This window comes from Carcharhinus amblyrhynchos, chromosome 33, assembly GCF_965287045.1.
Source record: "Carcharhinus amblyrhynchos chromosome 33, sCarAmb.v2.hapA, whole genome shotgun sequence".
Lineage (NCBI taxonomy): Eukaryota > Metazoa > Chordata > Chondrichthyes > Carcharhiniformes > Carcharhinidae > Carcharhinus > Carcharhinus amblyrhynchos.
The window spans coordinates 12,615,585-12,638,675 of NC_137356.1; the positions used below are offsets into that span (position 1 = coordinate 12,615,585).

The 23,091-nt window shown below is 43.5% G+C and overlaps 1 protein-coding gene across 1 annotated transcript in view; it reads left to right on the top strand.

The window, feature by feature from the left end:
* Positions 1–23,091, top strand: part of LOC145360894 (uncharacterized) — a 121,026-nt gene that overhangs the window by 45,310 nt on the left and 52,625 nt on the right. The window contains exon 7 of the mRNA XM_080216396.1: positions 7,071–7,307. Coding sequence (XP_080072522.1) covers positions 7,071–7,307 — 237 coding nt within the window. The remainder of the gene's footprint in view (positions 1–7,070; positions 7,308–23,091) is intronic.

Consider the following 23,091-nt stretch of genomic DNA (forward strand, 5'->3'; position numbering starts at 1 on the left):
CTTTAAATAAATATTTTAATAAGCATTCCTCCACAGCAGTGAGGTTTCCTGGATGCTCCAGAACCTTCTAGAATTCTTACTTTCACGTGTCTATTCCGTAAACTCAACCACTATGAATGGTGACTGTCCTTGTAAACTTGCTGTGCTGTATTAATGTTGTTCTGTCAGTAGTGTCTGTGCCTCCCCGGGTCCATACTCCCATCCGTTCAGCTGTGAAAGCTCTGTTCCCTTCAGAATGGTCCAAGAATCTCCAGGAATTAATTTCCCAGACACGGTTGTGAACCACACTGGAGAAAATAAGTCACTGGGACATTAAGAAGTGTGTTTTTTTTTAAATAAATCATTTAGTCGGGCAGGCCATTGGACCATCTCCCCTTGATGTTCAATGGCATTATCATGGCTGAATTCTCCACTTTCGACACCCTGAAGTTACCACTGACCAGGAGCTTAGCTGGACTAGCCGGGGCGGTACAGTGGCACAGTTAGTACTGCTGCCTCACAGCACCAGGGAACCAAGTTCCCTTCCGGCCTTGGGTCACTGTCTGTGTGGAGTCTGCACATTCTCCCTGTGTCTGTGTGGGTTTCCTCCAGATGCCCCAGTTTCCTTCCACGCTCCAAAGATGTTCAGGTTAAGCGGATTGGCCAGGCTAAATTGTTCCTCCGTGTCCAAAGATGTGTAGGTTAGGTGGATTGGCCATAGTAGATAGCCCCTTAGTGTCCACGGTGGCACAGTGGTTAGCACTGCCGCCTCACAGCACCAGGGACCTGGGTTTGATTCCTGGCTTGGGTCACTTTGTGTGGAGTTTGCACATTCTCTCCATTTCTTTCCTCTGGGTGCTCCAGTTTCCCCCCACAGTCCAAAGATGTGCAGGTTAAGAGAATTGGTCATGATAAATTCTCCCTCGGTGTACGTGAACAGGCACTGGACTGTGGCGACTCAGAGATTTTCACAGTAACTTCATTGCAGTGTTAACATAAGCCTACTTGTGGTTAATAAATAAATTTTAAAAACTTTAGATGTGCAGGTTACATGGATTGGCCATGCTAAATTGCCCCTTAGTACACCAAGATCAGGGGAATTAACAAGGTAAATAGGTGGGACTAAGGGGATAGGGCCTGAATGGGATGCTCTGTCAGAGAGTCGGTACAGATTGATGGGCCAAATGGCTCCTTCTGCACTGTAGAAGGAGCCATTTGCTTCAGGACCTCTCAAAGTGCTTTACAGCCAATCGCTTCTGAAGTGTAGTTATAGTTGTGAATTAGGAAACGTGGCAACGTTAATTTTCCCTGGATGAGATCCCATGAACAATAATAAGAACGTAAGAAATAAGAGCAGGAGTAGGCCATCTAGCCCTTCGAGCCTGCCCCGCCATTCAATAAGATCATGGCTGATCTGTCGTGTCTCAGTTCCACGTTCCCGCCCTCTCCCCATAACCCTTAATCCCCTCGCTTATCAAAAACCCATCAACCCGCGTCTTAAAAATATTTAGCGAGGCAGCCTCCACCACTTCAATGGGCAGAGAATTCCAGAGATTCACCACCCTTTGAGTGAAGAAGTTCCTCCTCAACTCCGTTCTAAACCGCCCCCCCTTTATCTTGAGGCTGTGCCCCCTAGTCCTACTGTCCTTTCTGAGCGGGAAGAGTCTCTCCGCCTCTATCCTATCCATCCCATTCATCATCTTATACGTCTCAATGAGATCTCCCCTCATTCTTCTAAACTCTAACGAGTACAAGCCTAGTTTATTCAGCCTCTCCTCATAGCTCAACCCCCTCAACTCCGGTATCAGCCTAGTAAACCTCCTCTGCACTCCCTCCAACGCCAAAATATCCTTGCGTAAGTGTGGTGACAAAAACTGCACCCAGTACTCCAGCTGTGGCCTCACCAATGCCCTATACAGCTGCAGCAAGACCTCCCTACTTTTATATTCAATCCCCCTTGCTATGAAGGCCAGCATCCCATTCGCCTTCCTGACCACCTGCTGCACCTGCAGGCTGGGTTTTTGCGACTCATGCACAAGGACCCCGAGGTCCCTCTGCACCGTCGACTGCTGCAGTTTTTCGCCACGTAAGTAATAGACTGATAAGCAGAAAATTTGTGATTTTGTGTGTTGCCTGACTAGTGGCTGGGGTGTGGGGGCAGCTTGTGTGATGAAACCTCCAAGTTTTGTGTATATCTTCGTAGATACTTTGCTTCCCTTTTGGGGAAGTGTTAGAAGGATTAGCAGGCTAATTAAACAGTAGAATCCCTACTGTGCAGAAGAGGACATTCATCCCATCCCATCCCATCCCATCCCATCCCATCCCATCCCATCCCATCCCACCCCACTCCACCAAAATTACACTAACTCTTCAAAAGAGCATCTTACCCAGGCCCTATTTCCTCGCCCTATTCCCATAACCCTATCTAAACTACACATCTTTGGACACTAAGGGGTAATTTAGCATGGCCAATCCACCTAACCTGCACATCTTTGTACAATAAGAGGCAATTTAACACTGCGGATCCACCTAACCTACACAGTAACTTCATTGCCGCATTAATGTAAGCCAACTTGTGACACTAATAAATAAATAAACTTAAACCAGACCACTCAAACCAACTTGACAGCCAATTTATTTTGAAATTGGCTTTGAAACCAATTTTGAGATTCGTTCGGCAGAAGAGTCACATTGGGCCCGAAACGTTAACTCCGTTTCTCTCTCCACAGATGCTGCTGAGTATTTTTTTCTTTATTCTTTCATGGGATGTGAGCCAGTCCATCCCTAACTGCCCTTGAACTAAGTATCTTCCAGAGGAGCTTTTCAGAGTCATCCACATTGCTGTGGGACTGGAGTCATATGTTGGTAAGGACCAGATAAGGTTGACAGACTTCCTCCCCTTAAAGGTGAACCTGATGGGTTTTTACAATTGACGATGGTCTCGTGGTCGTCATTAGATTCTTAATTCTAGATTTTTATTTAATGAATTCCAAACTTCACTGTGTTATCATGGCGGGATTTGAACCCAGGTCTCCAGAACATTATCCAGGGTCTCTGGAATACTAATGTAAGGAAGAGTCATACAGACTCGAAATGTTAACTCTGGTTATCTCTCCCACAGATGCTGCTGCCAGACCTGCTGAGTTTATCCAGCATTTTCTCTTTATTTCAGATTTCAAGCATCTTCAAGATTTTGCTTTTATCGCTGGATTACTCGTCCAGTTACAATATCCACCATGCCTTTGCCTCCCCGGCACTTTCTCTGGCAGCTGCAGTATTTGGCTTTTAACCAAGTCAGTTTTTGAAATGAAAACAGCAAATACTGGATAAACTCGGCAGGTTCATAGATATATACAGCACAGAAACAGGCCCTTCGGCCCAACCTGTCCATGCCGACCACGTTTCCTCAACTGAACTACTCCCATTTGCTTGCATTTGGCCCATAGCCCTCTAACCCTTTCCCATCCATCTACCTGTCCAAATGTCTTTTAAATATTATAATTGTACCCGCCTCTACCATCTCCTCTGGCAGCTCATTCCATACACGCGCCACCCTCCGTGTGGAAAAAGTTGCCCCTCAGGTCCCTCTTAAATCTTTCCCCGTTCACCTTAAACCTATGCCCTGTAGTTTTGGACTCCCCTACCCTGGAGCAAAGACTTTGGCTATTCACCTTTTCTGTGCCGTTCATGATTCTACAAACCTCTAAGGTCACCCTCGTCTTCCTAAGTTCCAGGGAAAAAGTCCCAGCCTATCCAGTCTCTCCTTCTAATTCAAATCTTCCAGTCCCAGTAACATCCTTGTAAAATTTTTTAGCATCTTTTCCAGTTTAATACATCTTCCCATTAGCAGGGTGATCAGAACTGTATGCAGTACGCCAAATGTGGCCTCACTGATGCCTTTTGCAGTTATAACGTCCCAACTCTGTACAAAATGCTCTGACCGATGAAGGCAAGTGTGCCAAATGCCGCCTTCACCATCCTGTATATCTGTGATGCCATTTCCAAGGAACTGTGTACCTGCACCCTGAGGTCTCTCCAGGGCCTTACTATTAACTGTATAAGTCCTGCTCTGATTTGTCTTACCAAAATGCAACACCTCACATTTATCTGAGTTAAACTCCATCTACCATTCCTCGGTCCTAATGGCTCAATTGATTAAGATCCTGTTGTAATCTTAGATAACCTTCTTCACTGTCCATTACACCAATTTTGATGTCATCTGCAAACTTACTAACCATGCCTCCTATATTCTTGTTCAAATTGTTTATATAAAGGACAAACAATAGTGGACCCAGCAGCAATCCATAGGCCTCCAGTCTACAAAACAATCGTCTACCACCCTCTGTCTCCTACTGGCAAGCCAATTTTGTATCCAATTGGCTAGTTCTCCCTGGATCCCATGTTGATTTAACCTTACTGATCAGTTTATCATGCGGCACCTTGTTGAAGGCCTCGATAAAGTCCATATAGACAATGTCTGCCACGCTGCCCACATCTATTTTCTTAGTCACCCCTTAAAAAAACCCTATCAAATTTGAAAGACACAATTTCCCATGCACAAAGCTGTGCTGACTATCCCTAATCAGCCTTTCCAAATGCATGTCGATCCTGCCTCTCATAATCCCCTCCAACACTTTACCCACCACTGACTTTAGGCTCACCAGTCTTTGGTTCTCTGGCTTTTCCCTACCTCCGTTCAGTCTTCTGGCATCTCACCCGTGGTTGTCAATGATACCAATATCTCCATTAGGGGCTCTGCAATTTCTTCCCTAGCTTCCCATAAGACATAAGAGCAGAATTAGGCCACATGGCCCATTGAGTCTGCTCTGCCATTCAATCATGGTTGATATTTTTCTCATCCCCACTCTCCTGCCATTTCCTCATAACCCTGATTCCCTCAATAATTAAGAACCTATCTATCTCTGTCTTAAAGACACTCAATGACCTGGCCTCCCCATCCTTCTGTGGCAAAGAGTTCCACAGATTTATCACACTCTGGCTGAAGAAATTCCTCCTCATCTCCGTTTTAAAAGATCATCCCTTTAGTCTGAGGTTGTGCCCTCCTTGTTCTAGTTTCTCCTACTATTTTTCTCCCAATGTCCTGGGCTACTCTTGATCAGGTCCAGAGATTTATCTACCTTTTATGCATTTTAAAACTTTCAGTACCTCCTTTTATAATGTGGACACTTTTCAAGACATCACTATTTACTTCCCCAAGTTCCCTAGCTTCCATGACTTTCTCCACAGTAAATATTGATGAGAAATATTCGTTTAGGATCTCACCGATCTCCTGTGGCTCCACATGTAGAAGACTTAATTGATCTTTGGTTGATCATTGGTCTGGCAGCATCTGTGGGAAGAGAAGCGGAGTTAACCTCTTGAGTCTATATGACCCATCCGCAGTTCTGTAGATGCTTGAGAGGTTGTTTCCCCTTGTAGGAGAATCTAGGACCAGAGGGGCGTAATCTTCAATTAATGGGTCGCCCATTGAATATGGAGCTGAGGAGGAATCAGAGGTAGTAAATCTGCGGAATTCTTTACTGCAGGAGGGCTGGGTCAATACGTTCAAGGCTGAGAAGGACAGATTTTTAATCAGCAAGGGGATCGATGGTCATGGCGGGAAAATGGAGTTGAGGATTCAGACGTCAGCACCATAAATCTCTGACCCTGCCTGTGGCTGGGATTCTCTGGTGTTGCTGAAGTGAATGGAGTTTTGGTTGAGCACCAAATTCACCACTCTCGCTGGCAGCGGGACGGGGTACAAACGAGATTGGAGAATCCCGCCCATGATCAGCTATGATTTCATTGAATGTGAAAGGGCTGGAGGAAGTTCAATGGGCCAAATGGCTTGATTGTGCTCCTATGTCTTACAGATGAAACATTGGCTGGAATCCTACAGCCATTCATGCAGGTAGGATTTTCCTAAGCCACTGCAGTGAATGGAGATTTGGCTGTGTGCTTGGAGTGTGGTGTGGACGACTGGTAAGATTGCGTCCATTAACTCCACTTCTCTCTTCTCCACTCACCCCAATGCTGCTGAGTTTATCCAGCATTTTACTGGTTTTCATTTTGGATTTCCACCAAACGCAGTATTATTTTCATGTCATTTTAAACTAATACTCTAAGGTGCTGCCGACAAAGCAGCAGCATGAGGTTGCGGGGGGAGGGGGAATGAAGGAGGGGGAGGAAGGGAGGAGGATGATGGGGGAGGAGAATGGAGGAGGAGACGGACGATGATGAAAGTAAAAAAAAGTTTATTATTAGTGTGACAAGTAAGCTTACATTAACACTTCAATGATATTACTGTGAAAATCCTCGAGTCGCCACACTCCGGCGCCTGTTCGGTTACACTGAGGGAGAATTTAGCACAGCCAGTGCACCTAACCAGCACGTCTTTCAGAATGTCAGAGGAAACTGGAGCAGCCAGGAAAAACCCACGCAGACACAGGGAGAATGTGCAGACTCCATACGGCATTGACCAAAGCCCAGGGAGGGGGGTAGGAGGAGATGGGGAGGATGATGGTGGAGGAGGATGATGGAGGGGAGAGAAAGGAGGAAGATGAGGAGGGAGGATGATGAGGAGGGGGAGGTTGTTAAGGGAGCAGGAGATTCAAGGAGGATGGAGAAGGAGGAGGAGGAAGAATGAGGGAGGAGTATGATGAAGATGAGGAGGATGGAGGGGAAAGATGGGGAGGAGGAAGAATGAGGGAGGTGATTGAGGGATGATGATGGAGGAGGATGATGATGAAGGAAGAAAAAGAGAGGAGTATGAAGGAGGAAATGAGGAAGAGAATGAGAAAGTAGGATGAGGATGGAGAGGGAGAGTAGGTTGAGGGAAGGGGAAGATGGGGAGGAGAATGATGAGGGGAGGCTGAGGGAGGGGAATGAGGCTGAGATAGGGAAGGGTAGGTGAGGGAGGAGAATGATGAGGGGAGGCTGTGGGAGGAGAATGAAAGCTTAAATAGGGAAGGGGGAAGATGATGGAGGACAACCAAGGGACCAGGCCCCAGATGGGGAGAATGGGTGACGTCATGGGGTCGATCGATGATATCGGTGCGCGGCTGATTGTGTCTGGAGTCTGCTCTTCCCAGTCCTCCGGACCCCCCCCCTTCCGATCCGTGGATCGGCGCTCGCTGCCCCGCCTGGCCGCGCCGCGCTCTGTGTCTCTCCTAAGATGGCCGCCGCCGCTCCGTCGTCTTCGTCGAGTTCTCCCCCTCCTCCTCCTCCTGCTCCTTCTGCTTCTTCCTCCTCCTCCGGCCTGGAGAACCTGACAAAGGTCGAGCCCCGCGAATGCCCGAAAATGAACGAGGCGGCCGGCCCAGGGGAGGGTAAGAGGCACGGCCGGGATTGTGCGGGGGGGGGGTGGTGGTTTGTTTTAAATCATGTCTGCGGCGGCGGCGGTTGGTCACTAGGGGAAATGGAGGTGGGGGAGGGGAGGATGTTTTGGACAATGTCTGGTTCCCCTCCCCATCCCCTCTTGGTCATCAGTACCAGCCTGGGGGGGGAGGAGGGTGCTCCCAGTGACCCTGATATACCCCCTCCCGCCCCTCTCTACCTCCCAGGATTAAGTACTCCTCCTCTGAAACCTCCACCACCTTCAATCCCTCCACACACACACACACACAGATCCTCAGAACAAATCCAGCCATCCCTTTGTAAAACAAGGCTCAGCAACAAACACAGGCCCTCCTCACACTTTGCAACACCCCCCCCCCCAACTTGGCTCCAAATTTTGCATAGAATGCATTGCAATTTTTTTCAAAATATAAAATCGGGGAGAAATTAGATGTTTCTTAAGACATAATTCTCAATTTTAAAGTTCTACACCTCCAAATTTTGCAGAGTGTGCCTTGCATTTTTTATCAAAATGTAAAGAAGGGATGTTCTGTTGGTTTTTTTTAAATGCATAATTCGCAGTTTTAAAGTTCTGGATTTTGCATTTTAGGGTCTTTTCAGATTTTAAAATACCAATGCCTGCCTTTCATGCCATTAATTTTCATATTTGTGTCAGGTATGTTTGGATACTCTATAAAAGAGATGTTATGTAATTTATTTTCTAAAATGGAAAGTGTAAATGTGGTTTGCTTTAAAAGCCACGCTGACTTGTGTTTCAGTCATTTAATGTGCAGATAGTAGCAAAAAGATTAGCCTTCCACATGCAATGCATGCCAAATCTGCAATTATGGGTAAGTGATTTTTCTTTTTGATAGGCTAACTTAGTTTAATTGTGACAATCTTTGGATTTCATTTCAGACTATTGTTTTCCCAATTTGCTGTTGAAAACGTTCTTTCTGTTTACCGTGTTGTGGAAATAACAGCATGGGTAAGGACAAGGATACAGTGAAAACTTGTCTTAATCCGTAGTTCAGGTATCTGAAGCTTTTACAGAATAGTCAAGGAAGAGAAGTGTGTGTTCCCACTACTAATTTTTGCATCCTGTGGCAGATTTTAGCAGGTGGAAGTCGAGTTCACAAAGAAAGAGTGGAGTGGATTTGACATCGAGCACGTTTTATTGACTGGCCTCTGCTTCCAGAATGTCTAACATTTTGCAAGTGTGGAATTAAGGCAGGGAGTTTGTGAGACCGCAAGACCTGTTAACAGGACAGGAATTTTAAGATTGTGCACTGAGCGACAGGAAGCAAGTGGGAGCAAACAGGATATGATGAAAGTGATGGCATTTTCTTCAAGTTGAGTTTTCGTTAAGCCCCAAAAGCCTGTGATTCCAAATGAATTTTAACCTGGTGTTGTGAGACTTCTTGTTGAATACAGTAGAGAGGAGGGTGTCTGGGAAGATGAGTCTTGACAGAAGTTAATGCTATTTGTTTATCAGACCTGATAGCCTTTTAAGTGCATAGAAGGCCCAAATGTGGCAATTGAGCAAACTTGAATGCAGTGAGCTTGATTGTTTCCCTGCTTCAGATCCAAGCAGGATGCTATGAGGATATCAGAATGCACTGTCTCCTGATTACCAGTGTGAAGTAGGTTTTGTTTGTACATAATGTAATACTGATTTTTTTTAAAGGGTGATATGACGATATTTCAAAAGCTTACTGATGGTTTCTATTTGAATCATTTTTGCTGAGGTAGGTCAAGAGAGGATGTTGCTTAAGAGATTGGGCCTGATTCTGTGAGTGTGCCAAATTGCTAGTGACTGATACAGTTATATGCCTGGAGTTGCTTTTATACTTTGGCTGTAGTTCAGGGACGGTAGCTTTCAAGTGGAAGTTTGCAAGGGCTCATCCTAAGATCAGCAATTGGTGGTGATTCTGCTTTGGCCGCTTACACCACCTCCCAACCTGTCCTTTGTTCATTATTTGTCCCATTAGCATCTATGTTTGTTACTTTGTCACTCCTGACTCCCACCCAACATTGGCCTTCCCATTTATTCTTCCCTCCTATGCCTACGTACTTGCTTAAAACCTGAACCACTTTTCCAGTTCTGAGGAATGGTCATCTACCTGAAATGCTAACTCTGTTTCTTTCTTCACAGATGCTGCCAGACCTGCTGAGTATTTCCAATATTTTCTATTTATTTCAGATTTCCAGCATTCACAGAAACTTTCTTTTGCAAGCTGTTGAGTTGCCGCTCTCTTTCCCTTTTTATATCTGTGGGCCACTGGATCATTGGAAAATCCACATCTATTTTTTGAGCCTATGGGGTTGCATGATAGAAATGATCAAAATTGTGGAAAGCATAGCTAGAAGCAGACAAGGGTTGTGGATATAAAATTGAATGCAAGAGATTTGGAACAGAAGGCAAGAGAAACTTTCTCTCACACAAACACTGGACTTCACTTGCAGGGTCTATGGTTGAGATAGAAACTGTGCCAACACTCAAGATTAGATTGACTAGGTAGATAGTCGTTTAAGGGATAGAGAAACAAGGTGCATAAATGTGATTAGAAAAGTATTCTTGCATGTTGGGAAATGCCAGCACTAGGCTGATGTGCGTGTATTCATGGTCTGTGCACTGACAGGCAGCTGTTGAGTCTTGGATGTAGGACTTACCATCTTCATATTTCCATACGCTGTGACTGACGTATCACACCCTTCCTGCTGCTATCATACATTCAATGTTAGCCATAGGTTACCATTAACAATCAGTGCACTTAAACTGTATTTCGATTCAGCTATCTCATACTATTGGGGTAAAGAAGTTTTGCAAAATATTGCAACTGCATGGCTTTTAAATAAAAGCCTTCTTGAGAAGAAACATCAAGTACTTTACGTTCAGCAAAGGACACGACTAGATGGGAACTAGAATTGGGGGCCTTTCTCCTTGAAGCAGCAATAGCTCTCAAGTTTTTAAGTATTTTATCAGAACGTTGTTCTGCACAGCTAGAAGCAGCATGAGCACCTGTCAGGATTATCAATACTATTTTACTTAGTAACTGCCTCTGCTTCTTATTGTTTCATGAAGGATTTGCTGCAGACAGGAGTTCTTGATCACTCAAATTATTTTTTGTTAGATGATGAATTCCATCATTGTGTTTCAAGAGTAAAGTAAGTAAACTGGGTGGAAGCTTGGACTGGCCATAAGGAATAAGTTGAAGAAGGTAAAGCCTTCTGTGAACTGGATGCTAATCCATAAGCCATGTGGCAGGGTAACTAAACCCATTCTTTCCCGTGTAAAGTTATTATCAAATAAAATGTTCTGATCAACCTAATCAGCAAGGTTTCTCCACAAAGTATAATATCTCTTTTTCCAAACATATTCCAATGCACACTAAGTCCTCCTTACCTGCCAATTCTAACCAATACTGTCTTCTAACTATCTCCAATGCTTGAAATTCAAAATGATTGTCCATGTCTATAAATCTGTCTGTGAATATGCTGCAATCATTTCCGGCCCTCTATTTCCTGCTGAATACTTTGTTTCTCTGATTTTGGGTTTCTGTTCCCCTGCCTTTGGCCTTGCAGTTGGTGATGGAGCTTTGGCTGCCATGACCTGTTTTTGCAACTACCTCCTTGTATTGTGCTGCCCCTTCACCCCCACCCCCCTCACTTTTTGCAACCCTCAAGAACTGCTGTTTCTTGGCTGATTTTACAGTGTGGCTTCCTAATCGCATCATGTCTGATTTCCCTCATGCCTTTCAGTGTCATGCCTTGAAATATTCCTTTGTTAGTTGCGCTATGTAAATGCAAACTGTAATAGTGAGATTGTAATAGGAGTGGCACCTAAGACCTAGAAAAATGTGGAGCAAGCTCATCATTTAGTAGTCAGCCATCAATTAATCACTGCATTGTTACAGAGAAAGGTTGGTGGGGGAGAGCAAGAAAATTGGACTCTTGCAAACTTCAATGACTTAATATTGAGAATTGCTATGCTATAGGCACATACTTGTTATGCTTAAGCTGTTTGAGGTTTCTGTTGATCTTGCTGATGAGAAATTACTGGAAAACTATAATTTTATATACAGCCTCATAGCCAAATTTTTATTGTACTATACCTTTGAAGGGTAGAAGTGAGCCTATCTTATGTCAAAGGCAAGTAAAATTCTATGGGGGAAAGCTGTTCTAGCCAACCTATTCGAGCCTGTGCATCTGGTACTAATGTGAGCTTGAACTGAAATTTAAAGTTGAGCCACGCTACCAGAAGGATGCGGATGCTTTGCAGAAGAGGTTTACCAGGATGTTGCCTGGCCTGAAGAGTATTTGCTATGAGGAGAGGTTAGGTAAACTCGGTTCATTCTCACTAGAACAACGGAGGTTGAGTGGTGACCTGATAGAGGTTTACAAGATCGAGTGGCATGGACAGAGTGGATAGTCAGATGCTCTTTCCAAGGGTAGAAACATCAATTACTAGAGGGCATGGGTTTAAGGTGCATGGGTAAAAGTTTAGAGGAGATGTGCAGGGCAAGTTTTTTACACAGAGGGTTGTGAATGTCTGGAATGTTCTGCGTGGGGAGGTGGTGGGAGCAGGTACGATAGCGGCATTTAAGGGTCAATTAGACAAATAGAAGAGGATGGGAATGGAAGGATATGACTTCGTAAATGCAGACGGTTTTCATTTAGTCAGGCAACATGATCAGCGTAGCTTGGAGAGCTGAAGGGCCTGTTCCTGTGCAGTGCTGTTCTTTGATTGTTAACAGGAACAAAACCGATACTGAAGTTTTATGTGTGGGGAAGTAGGGAATAGATATTTTTGATTTTTAAATGGGGGAAATTTCAGTGTGATCAAGATTTGTCATGAAAGGATGGCTTATAGGGACTTTATGGCACACTTAGATGTTTGTCCCGTTCTCAGAGGTGAGGTATGATGTGATGTAGTGTGACTGCGTTGCGTCATTGTGCTTGCCTCGTGTTTAAAGAAAAGTGTCTTTAAATCACGCTCTGAATCAGACAGGAAATTTTTGTTTGGAGGGGGGTGGGTCACTCAGAATGCAGCAAACTCTGAGTTGTTAAGCTTTGACACCCAAAAGTGAGAGTAAAGCATTGCCATTCAGTTTTGGATGATTTAGAAGTTGACATTTAGATTCAGAGGAGTTTTATCATGCGAGTAATTTTGCATGCTTTGTGCATACCTTAACAAATAGTGTCAAAGACGCTTCTTGTCGGAACATGAGATCTTCAGCCTCTTTTTGCTTGAATTATATGCCGCCCAGGGCTGAGGAATACCACAGTATTCTCAAATTTAATTAGAGTTGCTTGGGTATAAGCAAAGTATACATTTTTATACTTTGTTCTCTTTATTTAGATTTTATTTTTCTAAAGTTTAATTATAGTTGGAGATAGCATTTTAAACCATATACCACTGAAGAAGGTGATATTACGAGTATTTTGGACTTTGCTGCAGTGTATTGATACTGATTGGGGCATGAACCGGTGAACTACCTCGGATAGGTGTGGCTTTTCCTTTTGTGTTTCTTGAACTTTAGTTTTATAATTTTAATAACTTATAGTCTATATATTGCATGATACAATGCTGATACAATAAGGTGTGAAGTGCATTCATGGTAATGAATAGTGGCGTTTGAATGTGCAGTTGTCCCTGACCCTGAGCTTAGGGTAGAAGGTAGCAAACAGCATTGATCCAGTTCTGAACAATACAGAGGTGTCTTATGGATTGTGAGGTGATGATTGTCGTAGCCAAATAGCCCACAGAAGGCTGCAGTTTGGGCTTGTGAATGAAGAGTGGTAGTGAAAATCTCCCATAACCTGGAATTTCACCCCATATACTTTACTGCCCAGCTGTAGTTATATGAACTAAATCCGTCAAGCTTGCTCTGCCATTTAATAAGATCTGAAAACTAATGAGTAAATTTATGCCGTTGACTGATCTGACTGTAGTTATAAAACATCTTTTATCTGAGAAGATGTTACAATGCTTCAGAGGTTCATGGTAGTGAGGTGGAAACCATGGGGTTTAAAACATTTAAGATCAGGGTCAGGTTCAGTAACACCATTTGGCCCTGTTGGATCTATATATATTTTTAAGTTCTTCCTGCTTTTAATTTTTCATAGCCACGTTTTTTTTTAAATCTGATGTAGTAGATTTGAGATGAATGAAAAACCACAGACCTCTGCAGTAACACCTAGTTTTGCAGCTGATTGCGATGCACAAACTGAATCTTTTATTTGACTAGCATATGCAGACCCAGTGTATAGCTTCAGGTCTTATCACCCACATGTAAAGCATTTCGTAAGCCCTCAATATTGAGTTAGTGGACACGCTCAACAATGTGCAGCATGATTTGTATTTTCCTGCTGTTGCAAATTAGTTTTTTAAAGTTTATTTATTAGTGTCACAAGTAGGCTTACATTAACATTGCAATGAATTTACTGTGAAAATCCCCTAGTCGCCACACTCCGGTGCCTGTTCGGGTACACTGAGGGAGAATTTAGTGTGGCCAGTGCACCCTAACCAGCCCATCTTTCGGACTGTGGGAGGAAACAGGAGCACCTGATGCAGACATGGAGAACGTGCAGACTCCGCAGAGACAGTGATCTGAGCTGGGAATCAAACCTGGGCCCGTGATGTGAGGCAGCAGTGCTAACCACTGTGCCACCTCATGAAGATGAAGATTCGAGGCATGCTGTCTCTGCCCAAGTCTAACACAGTTGAGAAGTACCAAAGCACCTGACCATCTGAAGCCTGGTTAATGTCCTATAGGCCTGGGGCAATATGGTAATTTCTAGGAGTGCTGCCGGCTCTCCGTATCGATGAATCGATAAAAGGAAACTGGAAAGGTTGGTCATATTGAGTGGCTTGAAGACAGTTGTGTTTCTGGTGGATAGAACACGCCAGTCTATAGGTGACATGAATTGGGCATGGAGTGTATTTGCTGGTTTTATATCTGAACAATTAAGTTGTTTGAAAAACTTGGGAGCGTGGGTGTCGTGCAACAAACAGCAGATTGCAAGAGCAGAAACTGGAAGTGTTTGGTTCATAGCTGAGGCAATGTACCTGTATTTTTTTTGGTACCTCCCTCAGTTTATCAGTGTACCCAGTGGACCAAATCAGTGAATCCACAGATCCTGACCAGTCAGCTAACAGTGGAACTATGTAAGACCGATGGTTGTAATACAGTTTTGGCAAAATGGTACAAATTCGCCTGTGAGTTTTTAGGTGATTTTGTTGTGTTTTTTTTAAACAAAAATTGTGAAATTGCCAGAAACATGAAAGTGAAGAGCATTACGTGTACGGATGTGGGGATGCATTGGTTTTCTATAGAAATCCCTAAGTAACTCATGTTACTGCCAGGCAGTTACTGCTGGAGTTCAAGTCATTTCTATTAGTGTTGGCAGAGGAGAACCACCACACTGGATTATGTGACTAAACAAGCTCTTAGTGCAGTGCTGTTGCAGAAACCAGTTGGTAACAGCCAATTCTCATGTTTTTTTTAAGACATGCTGGCCAATTTGGACAGCCTGGATTCATTCTGCAGTACCGAACAGAGACATCAACAGCCTGTTGGGAAATGTGAACATATGGCTCAATCTAACACCAGACAAGTTGTCAGATACTGCAGACATAAGCTTAACCCTCAAAGGGCTAGTCACACAATTTGTTGTACTAACTGTTAAAAAATTCTCTCCAGTGGGGTGATCGTTAAGCTGGTGAATTGCCCTGCTTGTAAATACCAGGGGACAAAATTGGAAAGATAATTTTTTGGAAGGATAGTAAGTGTTCCAATAACGTGTTACACAGTGCTTTGAGGAAAAATTCACTCACTCTTTTACCCTGTAAGGTGTCTTGATGGAATCAAACACTTCCTTCCGTTAGTAATTGGATTCCTAATTTGTTGCCACTTCTCCAAAACTATGAGAACTTTCCAGAATTTTAAACTATAACTGAACTGGGAGAATTTTAAACCTCCTCCTGATGGTTAAAGGCATGCATGGTTCAAACTTTTACATTTGCAAAATCCCATCCCAGTTTCAGTTTCAATCACTGTGACCAAGTGATGTGTTCTGACCAGACGTGTGTGGAACAGAACAGAAAGAAATCCCACAACACCAGTTTAAAGTCCAAACAGGTTTACTTGTAGCAAAAGCCACAAGTTTTCGGGACAGCCTGTTCCTATGTCAGGTGGATGGGAGTTCTCTCAGACTTATGTGGGTACAGAAAAGTTTTACCAGGATGTAGTTTGGTATGGACGGCATTGGCTACAAGGAGAGGTTGGAGAAATTTGGTTCGTTCTCACTGGAATGACAGAAGTTGAGGGGTGAGATGATAGAAGTCTACAAGATTATGAGGGGCATGGACAGTGGATAGACAGAAGCTTTTTTCTAGGGTGGAAGAATCAATTACAAGGGGGCATATGTTTAAAGGCAAGGTTTAAAGGAGCTGTACGAGGGGTGATGGGGTAGGGTCTGGGTGAGTTAGTGGTCAATGCAGACTTAATGGGCTGAATGGCCTCCTTCTGCACTGTAGGGCTTCTGAGATAGAAATCATAGAGACCCTAAAATGCAAAAAGAGGCCATTCACCCATCGAGTCTGCACCAGCCACAATCCCACCCAGCCCCTACCCCATATCCCTATATATTTACCCACTAATCCCTCTAACCTACACATCTCAGGACACTAAGGGGCAATTTCAGCATGACGAATCAATCTAAAGTTGCTGAATATAATTCAGCTTTGCAAGCATTTAATATTGGGCACTGCTTGTGACAAATATTTTAAACATGCATCTAATAAAGCTGATCACAATGCTTCTAAAATGTGTTTTCCTATTATTTCACCAAATACGCCCAAAACCTACCCACCACCACCACCACCAATGGCAAAACTTCAGCCTGTATGCATGCATTTTAGATAAAGACAACCTAGAACGTTTGAAAACCTGTTAAATAAATGCATGCAGCAAGTGAGCAATGACAGCATTCATCTTTTCATAACTGCTGGCAAGATCTTAACAGGGCCTGAAGCCTGAACACTACCTGCTTAAGCCGTTCTTTGTAATTTGTTTGTGGGACATGGACGTTGCTGACTGGCCAGGATTTGTCGCTCATCCCAAGGGTGACACAGTGGTTAGCACTGCTGCTTCATAGTGCCAGGGACCAGGGTTCAATTCTGGCCTTGGGTGATTGCAAATTCTCCGTGTCTGGATGGGTTTCCTCCTGGTGCTCTGGTTTCTTCCCATGCTCCAAAGATGTGCAGGCTAGGCTGATTGGCCATGTTAAATTGTCTCTAAGAATTAGGGTAAATACATAAAAGATGAAGACCGGGTGGGAATGCTGTTGGTACAGGTTTGATGGGCTGAATGGCCTCCTTCTGCACTGTAGGAATTCTATGATTCTAGTTGCCCTTACTGAGTGGCTTGCTGGGCAATTTGAGGGTAGTTGACTGTCAACACATTGCTGTGGCTCTGCAGTCGCATGGAGGCCAGACCCGATAAGGACGGCAGATTTCCGTCCCTAAAGGACATTATTGAACCAGGTGGGTTTTTCCGACAATTGACAATGTTTTCGTGGTCATTAATAGATTCTTAATTCCAGATATTTTCTATTGAATTCAAATTTCACCATTTGCCGTGGCGGGATTTGAGCCTAAGTCCCCGGAAGATTAATGGAGTTTTAGGATTAATAGTCTAGCGATAATGCCACTAGACCATTGCCTGCCCTGAATTGGTCACAAAGGTGTCCCTGAAATCATGGAACTTGTTTATTATTCTCAAAGCAGTAGCATCTGAAAGTCTATAATCCCACCAAACTTTGGCTGCAGGCATGCTATACTTCATGAAAGACAATTTGAACAAAAATTACAACACTCTAGGCATTTATAGCAAAGGTTCTATGAAATTTCATAATCAGATAGACTAATGATCGAGGGAAAGGGGACTTAAGAAAGCATTGGATTAAAACTACTGCTGTTGTGAAAGATAAAGGCCTACACAGACTCTGTGGATTGAAGTCTCAGTTTCGATTGCAATCTCAATGTTATGTTCATTAGCTCCTGATGGGCAGCTTTCATTTCTTGGTGATGGTTCTGCCATAATTAGCACCATCACATGGTGATTTAAACAGCTGACCTGCAGTTCAGGTGATGGGCTGTTTTGATGACATCAGACTGCTTGATCACCACAGAATCAAAACTGACCTTCAAGAACTCTCTTTCAATCATATTTCACTAAAACTGCAAAGAAAAGCACCAAAATTATAATTTTCTACTGGGGGGGGGGGGGGGGTGAAGATCTAAAAGCCCTTAAATGTGAATTCCCACAACAATGCAACTCTAGATAAAAACTTGTGCTACTCAAGGCAACCAATTCTCACCAACAGCTTTGAAGCATAGCACGTGTTCCGAGGGTCACGTCAGTTAAGCACGTAGATAATCTTCGTTTTAAGTTTAAGGCTATAGGCAACTCAATTAAAGTTCTCTTTTAAATGTGAGCCAGCCAAGCTAATACAGCCTGCAAAAGAATGAAGAGAAAATTTGCTCCTTTAGAGTACCAGGATGCCTGGGTTAGGGGGATAAGCGGGGTAAATATGTGGGGTCATAAGGATAAGACCTGGGAAGAATGCTCTGTTGGACAGCCGATTTCCATATGCCATTTGATAGTTAGAATTCTTCAGTTCCATCTTTGCCAATATTAAACAAATACACTTTAAAAGCAAAGCTTCGAATGTTGAACAGAAATTGGCAAATGACTACAAGAAGTTGGCAACTCAAAAGATAGGCAGAATTGAACACTTACAGCTGTCTAACTGTAATTTGTGTGGGTGAACAGAGCATCTTGTTCCTCCCACAGTCTGAAAGGTGTGCTGGTTAGGTACATTGACCATGTTAAATTTTCCCTCGGTGCACCTGAACAGATGCCAGAATGTGATGACTAGGGAAATTTCACAGTAATTTCATTGCAGTGTTAATGTAAGCCTACTTGTGACACTAATAATTAAACTTTAAGAGTGGGTGAGAAATTTTTAAAAATGGACAAGTCAACCAGCTGCACACCAAGATGAAACAATGTTGGCAGAGGACAAAACTGCATGGCCTCACAGAATTCATGAAGAACCTTGTAAACAATAGTGAATATTTTAATAACGTGAATCTAAGTGAATCAGAAGCAATTACTTTTGATAGGTGGTTAGCACTGCTGCCTCACAGTGCCAGGGACCTGGGTTCAATTCCGGTCTTGGGTAACTGTGTGGTGTGCATGTTCTCCCTGTGTCTGCTTGGGTTTCCTTCAGGTGCTCTGGTCTCCTCCTACAGTACAAAGATGTGCGGGTTAGGTGGATTGGCCATGCTCAATTGCCCCTTAGTGTCCCAGAATGTGTGGATTAGGGGGATTTACAGGGTAAATACTAGGAGTCATGGGGTTCAGCTTGGGAAGGATGTTCTGTTGGACGGTCGGTGCAGACTTGATGGGTCATATGGCCCCTGCACTATAGAGATCATACAGACTGAAAAGTATGTGACACTTTCTGTGTGTCAGCTACTGGTTTGAGGCCAGTTCCAGTTCAATGGAGATTATAAATTCAAGTTATACTGCTAGCTTTGTGCCACTCTGGATCTGCACACGAGCATCCAAACACTTGTTACTGTTAGCAGGCATGGGAAAGCCATCATCCCCAGATTTTCTCCCATGTGTGCATCAGCCTGACTAGGACGTTATTTTGTTGTCCTTTCATTCTTAGACAGTTCCAGGATATTGACCCATCTCAGATCATTTCAGGATGTAGTTCAAGAAAAGCAGACAATATCATCCTCAGCCAAGGATAGGCATTAATTGCATCTTCTTCCACAATCACTGAAACCCCCAAAGCAAAAAGGATAGTTAACCCTTTGCCAACACGGGGGGGGCTCAGTATTAACAGGAAGGGAGTGGGAGGAACACGCTTGCTTTTGGAAGGGGTGGGCATTAAATATAAAAGTGATCCCATGTCGGGGTCTGCTGAATCTACAGGACCTCATTCTCGTTTTTAAACCATTTCTTGTACAGCAGGCGACCTGGTTGATGGGCTGGAGCCAGGATTCTTCAGAGTCTGTCAGACTGGTAACTGAAAAGCAGCAGGAACTGGGAAAGATTGTGCATTTTGGAGGAGGGTGGATATCTGACCACAGGCAGCACGATGGCACCGTGGTTAGCACTGCTGCCTCACAGCACCAGGGACCTGGGTTCGATTCCTGGTTTGGGTGGGTGACTGTGCAGAGTCTGCACATTCTCCCCATGTCTGCATGGGTTTCCTCCGGTTGCTCCGGTTTCCTCCCACAGCCTGAAAGCCATGCTGGTTAGGGTGCATTGGCTGTGCTAAATTCTCCCTCACAGTACCCAAACAGGCATCAGAATGTGATGACAAGGGGAATTTCACAGTAATTTCATTGCAGTGTCCATATAAGCCTGTTTGTGACACTAATAAATAAACTTTAAATTTTGAGTGGCTATCTGATCACAACAGCACTCAAGAGGCTGTGGGTCCTGGATCTAGCTGCTCCTTTAATTGACAGGTTTCCAGAAACCTGGGAAACCTTATGCAGGAGATTCTTTTCAAATCGCTGCCAAAATGTCATTTGAATTTTGTAACACACGAAGAACAAAATTACAGCACAGGAACTGGCCCTTTGGCCCTCCAAGCCTGCGCCATTCATGCTGCCCGACTGAACTAAAACCCCCTACCCTTATGGGACCATATCCTTCTATTCCCATCCTGTTCACGTATTTGTCAAGACGCTCCTTAAAAGTCATCATACCTGCTTCCACTATTTTTCCCAACAGCAAGTTTCAGGCATCTGCCACCCTCTCTGTTTAAAAAAAAAATCTGTTCCACAAAGCAGCATTTTCAAAATTTATCTCCTTTAAATGTGTGCATCTTTAGTTTTTTTGGAATGCAGAGGCATCCTTTTGTCATGCTTCAGTGCATTTTGGTTTAATTTGGGGCACCTTTATGTCTAGCAGAGTTCACTTGTTCTAAATGTGATCTTAATAACAGATGAAATATGAAACTACTTTGTTCCAAATGACCGAGTTTGTTAAGGCTCAACTTTCAGCCATTTCATAGTATAATTGCTGAGCTTGGGTCATAAAGACTTTTGATTCCCTTTATAAAACGTGTATATGTTAAAAAGAACTCTGGCAGACATTTTAGTGCTTTTTCATGTCTGTCATTGTTTTGTCTGACTTCCAGCTTGTTTAAATGCATAATCCTCTTCTAAGTCCATCACAGAGCCACTGTGTGTGCTGCCTCTTCCCCTCTGTGAGCTGCGTATTTTAATTAGTAGTGGAAGAATTTTCTCTCCGTACTTTTCATGCACTGCATCTCTGCTCCATTTTAATTTTTGCTTCCTGGTATGGCAGTTATCACTAGGCCAGAATTTGGGACAGAGTTGAGCTAACTTAATGGTCCTTCGCCGATGATTTGTAGTGTAGTGTTCCTGATGTGGAAAGTTAGAGAAGGGACTTTTCATGGTAGTGCATGGATCGTGGGTTTTGAGCTGAAGTTTGCCAAGGTTGGATTCAGATGAAGATCAGATTAATCGGTTGTGGTGGTGGATGAGGGCTTCCTTACCAGTGAAATCAGTTTGCATGAGTACAGGTCACCATTCTGGAAATGGAATCAAGCAGTTTCAGTGACAGACCGTGGTTTATATTTAGTTCAGTAGCAAACAGGATGTTGCACCTCTGAAACACTGAGTTATTGCTATGAACGCTAAGGCTGAATCATCATTGTGCAAAAATTGAGTGGTAAAGTGGCTGGAAATTTCAATGAAGGCAGGGGTGCTGAGAAGGTAGTGGAAATGTGGATCCTGCAGGAGAAATGTGCGGGTTTTAAGCGATTTTAATACAAAATGTAACCGAGAATATGAAGACAGAATCACAAGTAACTGGGAAATTAATTGCATCATAGAATCACTACAGCACAGAAAGAGGCCATTTGGCCCATTGAGCCTGCACTGACCACAATCCCACCCAGGTCCTATCCGCATAACCCCACAAATTTACCCTGGTAATCCCCCCTGAAACTAGAGGTAATTTGGCATGGCTAGTCAACCGAACCCATGCATCTTTGGACTGGGGGGAAGAAACCCACAGACATGGGAAGAACATGCAGACTCCACACAGATGGTGACCAAAGCCAAGAATCGAACATGGGTTCCTGGCACTATGAAGCAGCAGTGCTAGCCATCGTGCTGCCCAAATATATATCTCCAGCGTGGTTTTGATTTGGTTTGATTTATTATTGTCACATGTATTCGTATACAGTGGAAAGTATTGTTTCTTGCACTCTATATAGACAAAGCTTATCGTTCGTAGAGAAGGAAACAAGAGAGTGCAGAATGTAATTGTGTCTCTTACTGATATGACCTTGCCACTAAACATACACACTGGCTGACTTTTTTTTTATTCATTCATTTGTGGGACATGGGTTTTTTTGGCTGGCCAGTATTTATTGCACAGCCCAAGTTGCCTGAAGGTAGCTGGGAGTCAGCCACATTGCTGTGGCTCTGGAGTCACATGTAAGCCAGACCAGGGAAGGACTACAGATTTCCTTCCCTAAAGGACACCAGTAAACCACTTGGGTTCATTTGGCATGCTTACATCAATTTTCTAAAAAAAATCAATGAAATTCAGTGGGATTTTGTCAGGTAGCCCATTTTTAACCAATACATGCACAGTGGGCTGAATGGCCACCTACTGTATCATAGATTTTCTTTGGTCCCATCTGTGGTGTGGCACAGTGGGTAGCATGGCTTCCTCACCACTGGGGACCTGGATTCAATTCTTGGCTTGGGTGACTGTGCAGAGTTTGCTCATTCTCCCCATGTGGGTTTCCTCCGGTTTCCTCCCACAGTCTGAAAGACATGTTGGTTAGGTGCACTGCCCATGCTAAATTCTCCCTCGGTGTGCCCAAACAGGCGCCGCAGTCTGGTGACTTGGGGATTTTCATAGTAACTTCATTGCAGTGTTAATGTAAGCCTACTTGTGACACTGATTTAAAAAAACTTTAATAAATTTTAATTGCTTCAACTTGCTCCCACTGCAACAACCATCAAACGCAACCAAGTTGTGGTTCAATTTATGTGGATAAAGCACAAAAAATGTTGCCCTTGCCATCACTCTTTAACCAGATTGTCTTCAGAAGCTGGGGTTCAACACCTAGTTCATTGGGGTTTGTGGGGTGGGTGGAATATGCATAGTATATTTTTGTTTGGAATCACGTTGCTTCTTTGGTAAGAATATTAGAGATAAAAAGACAAATAACCCAATGCATTTCTTCATTGAAATCTTTTTACTCTATTAGTTGCAAAACTAAAATTATGACGTTAACTTGCTTTCACAAGTGCAATTGTGGCACATTGTATAATGTGTGAAGTCTTTGTGCTTTTTAAAAATGTGGACTACTACTGAGCCAGAAGATCGTTTTGAGTTGAGGACAGAGCTCCCCACTGAATTGCTGGTTTGTTTTGGGTGTTACTTAAAGCAACGATCCTTGTTTAAACATTTGGATATTTTTTAAATCCAAATTTAACAGTTTCATAATGCTCCCTATATCCTACTGTTTTACTGAGGCTAGCATTAATTCTCACAAACCACAAGATCTCTCATTCAGCCTCTGATCTATAGTGAGTCTTGTTGATTGCATTGTGTTTGCCATTGGGGTACCAAAGTCCTGGGGTGTGAGGCAAAATCAGCTCTGGTTCTTCCTTAATTGCTTTTCAATTTCAAC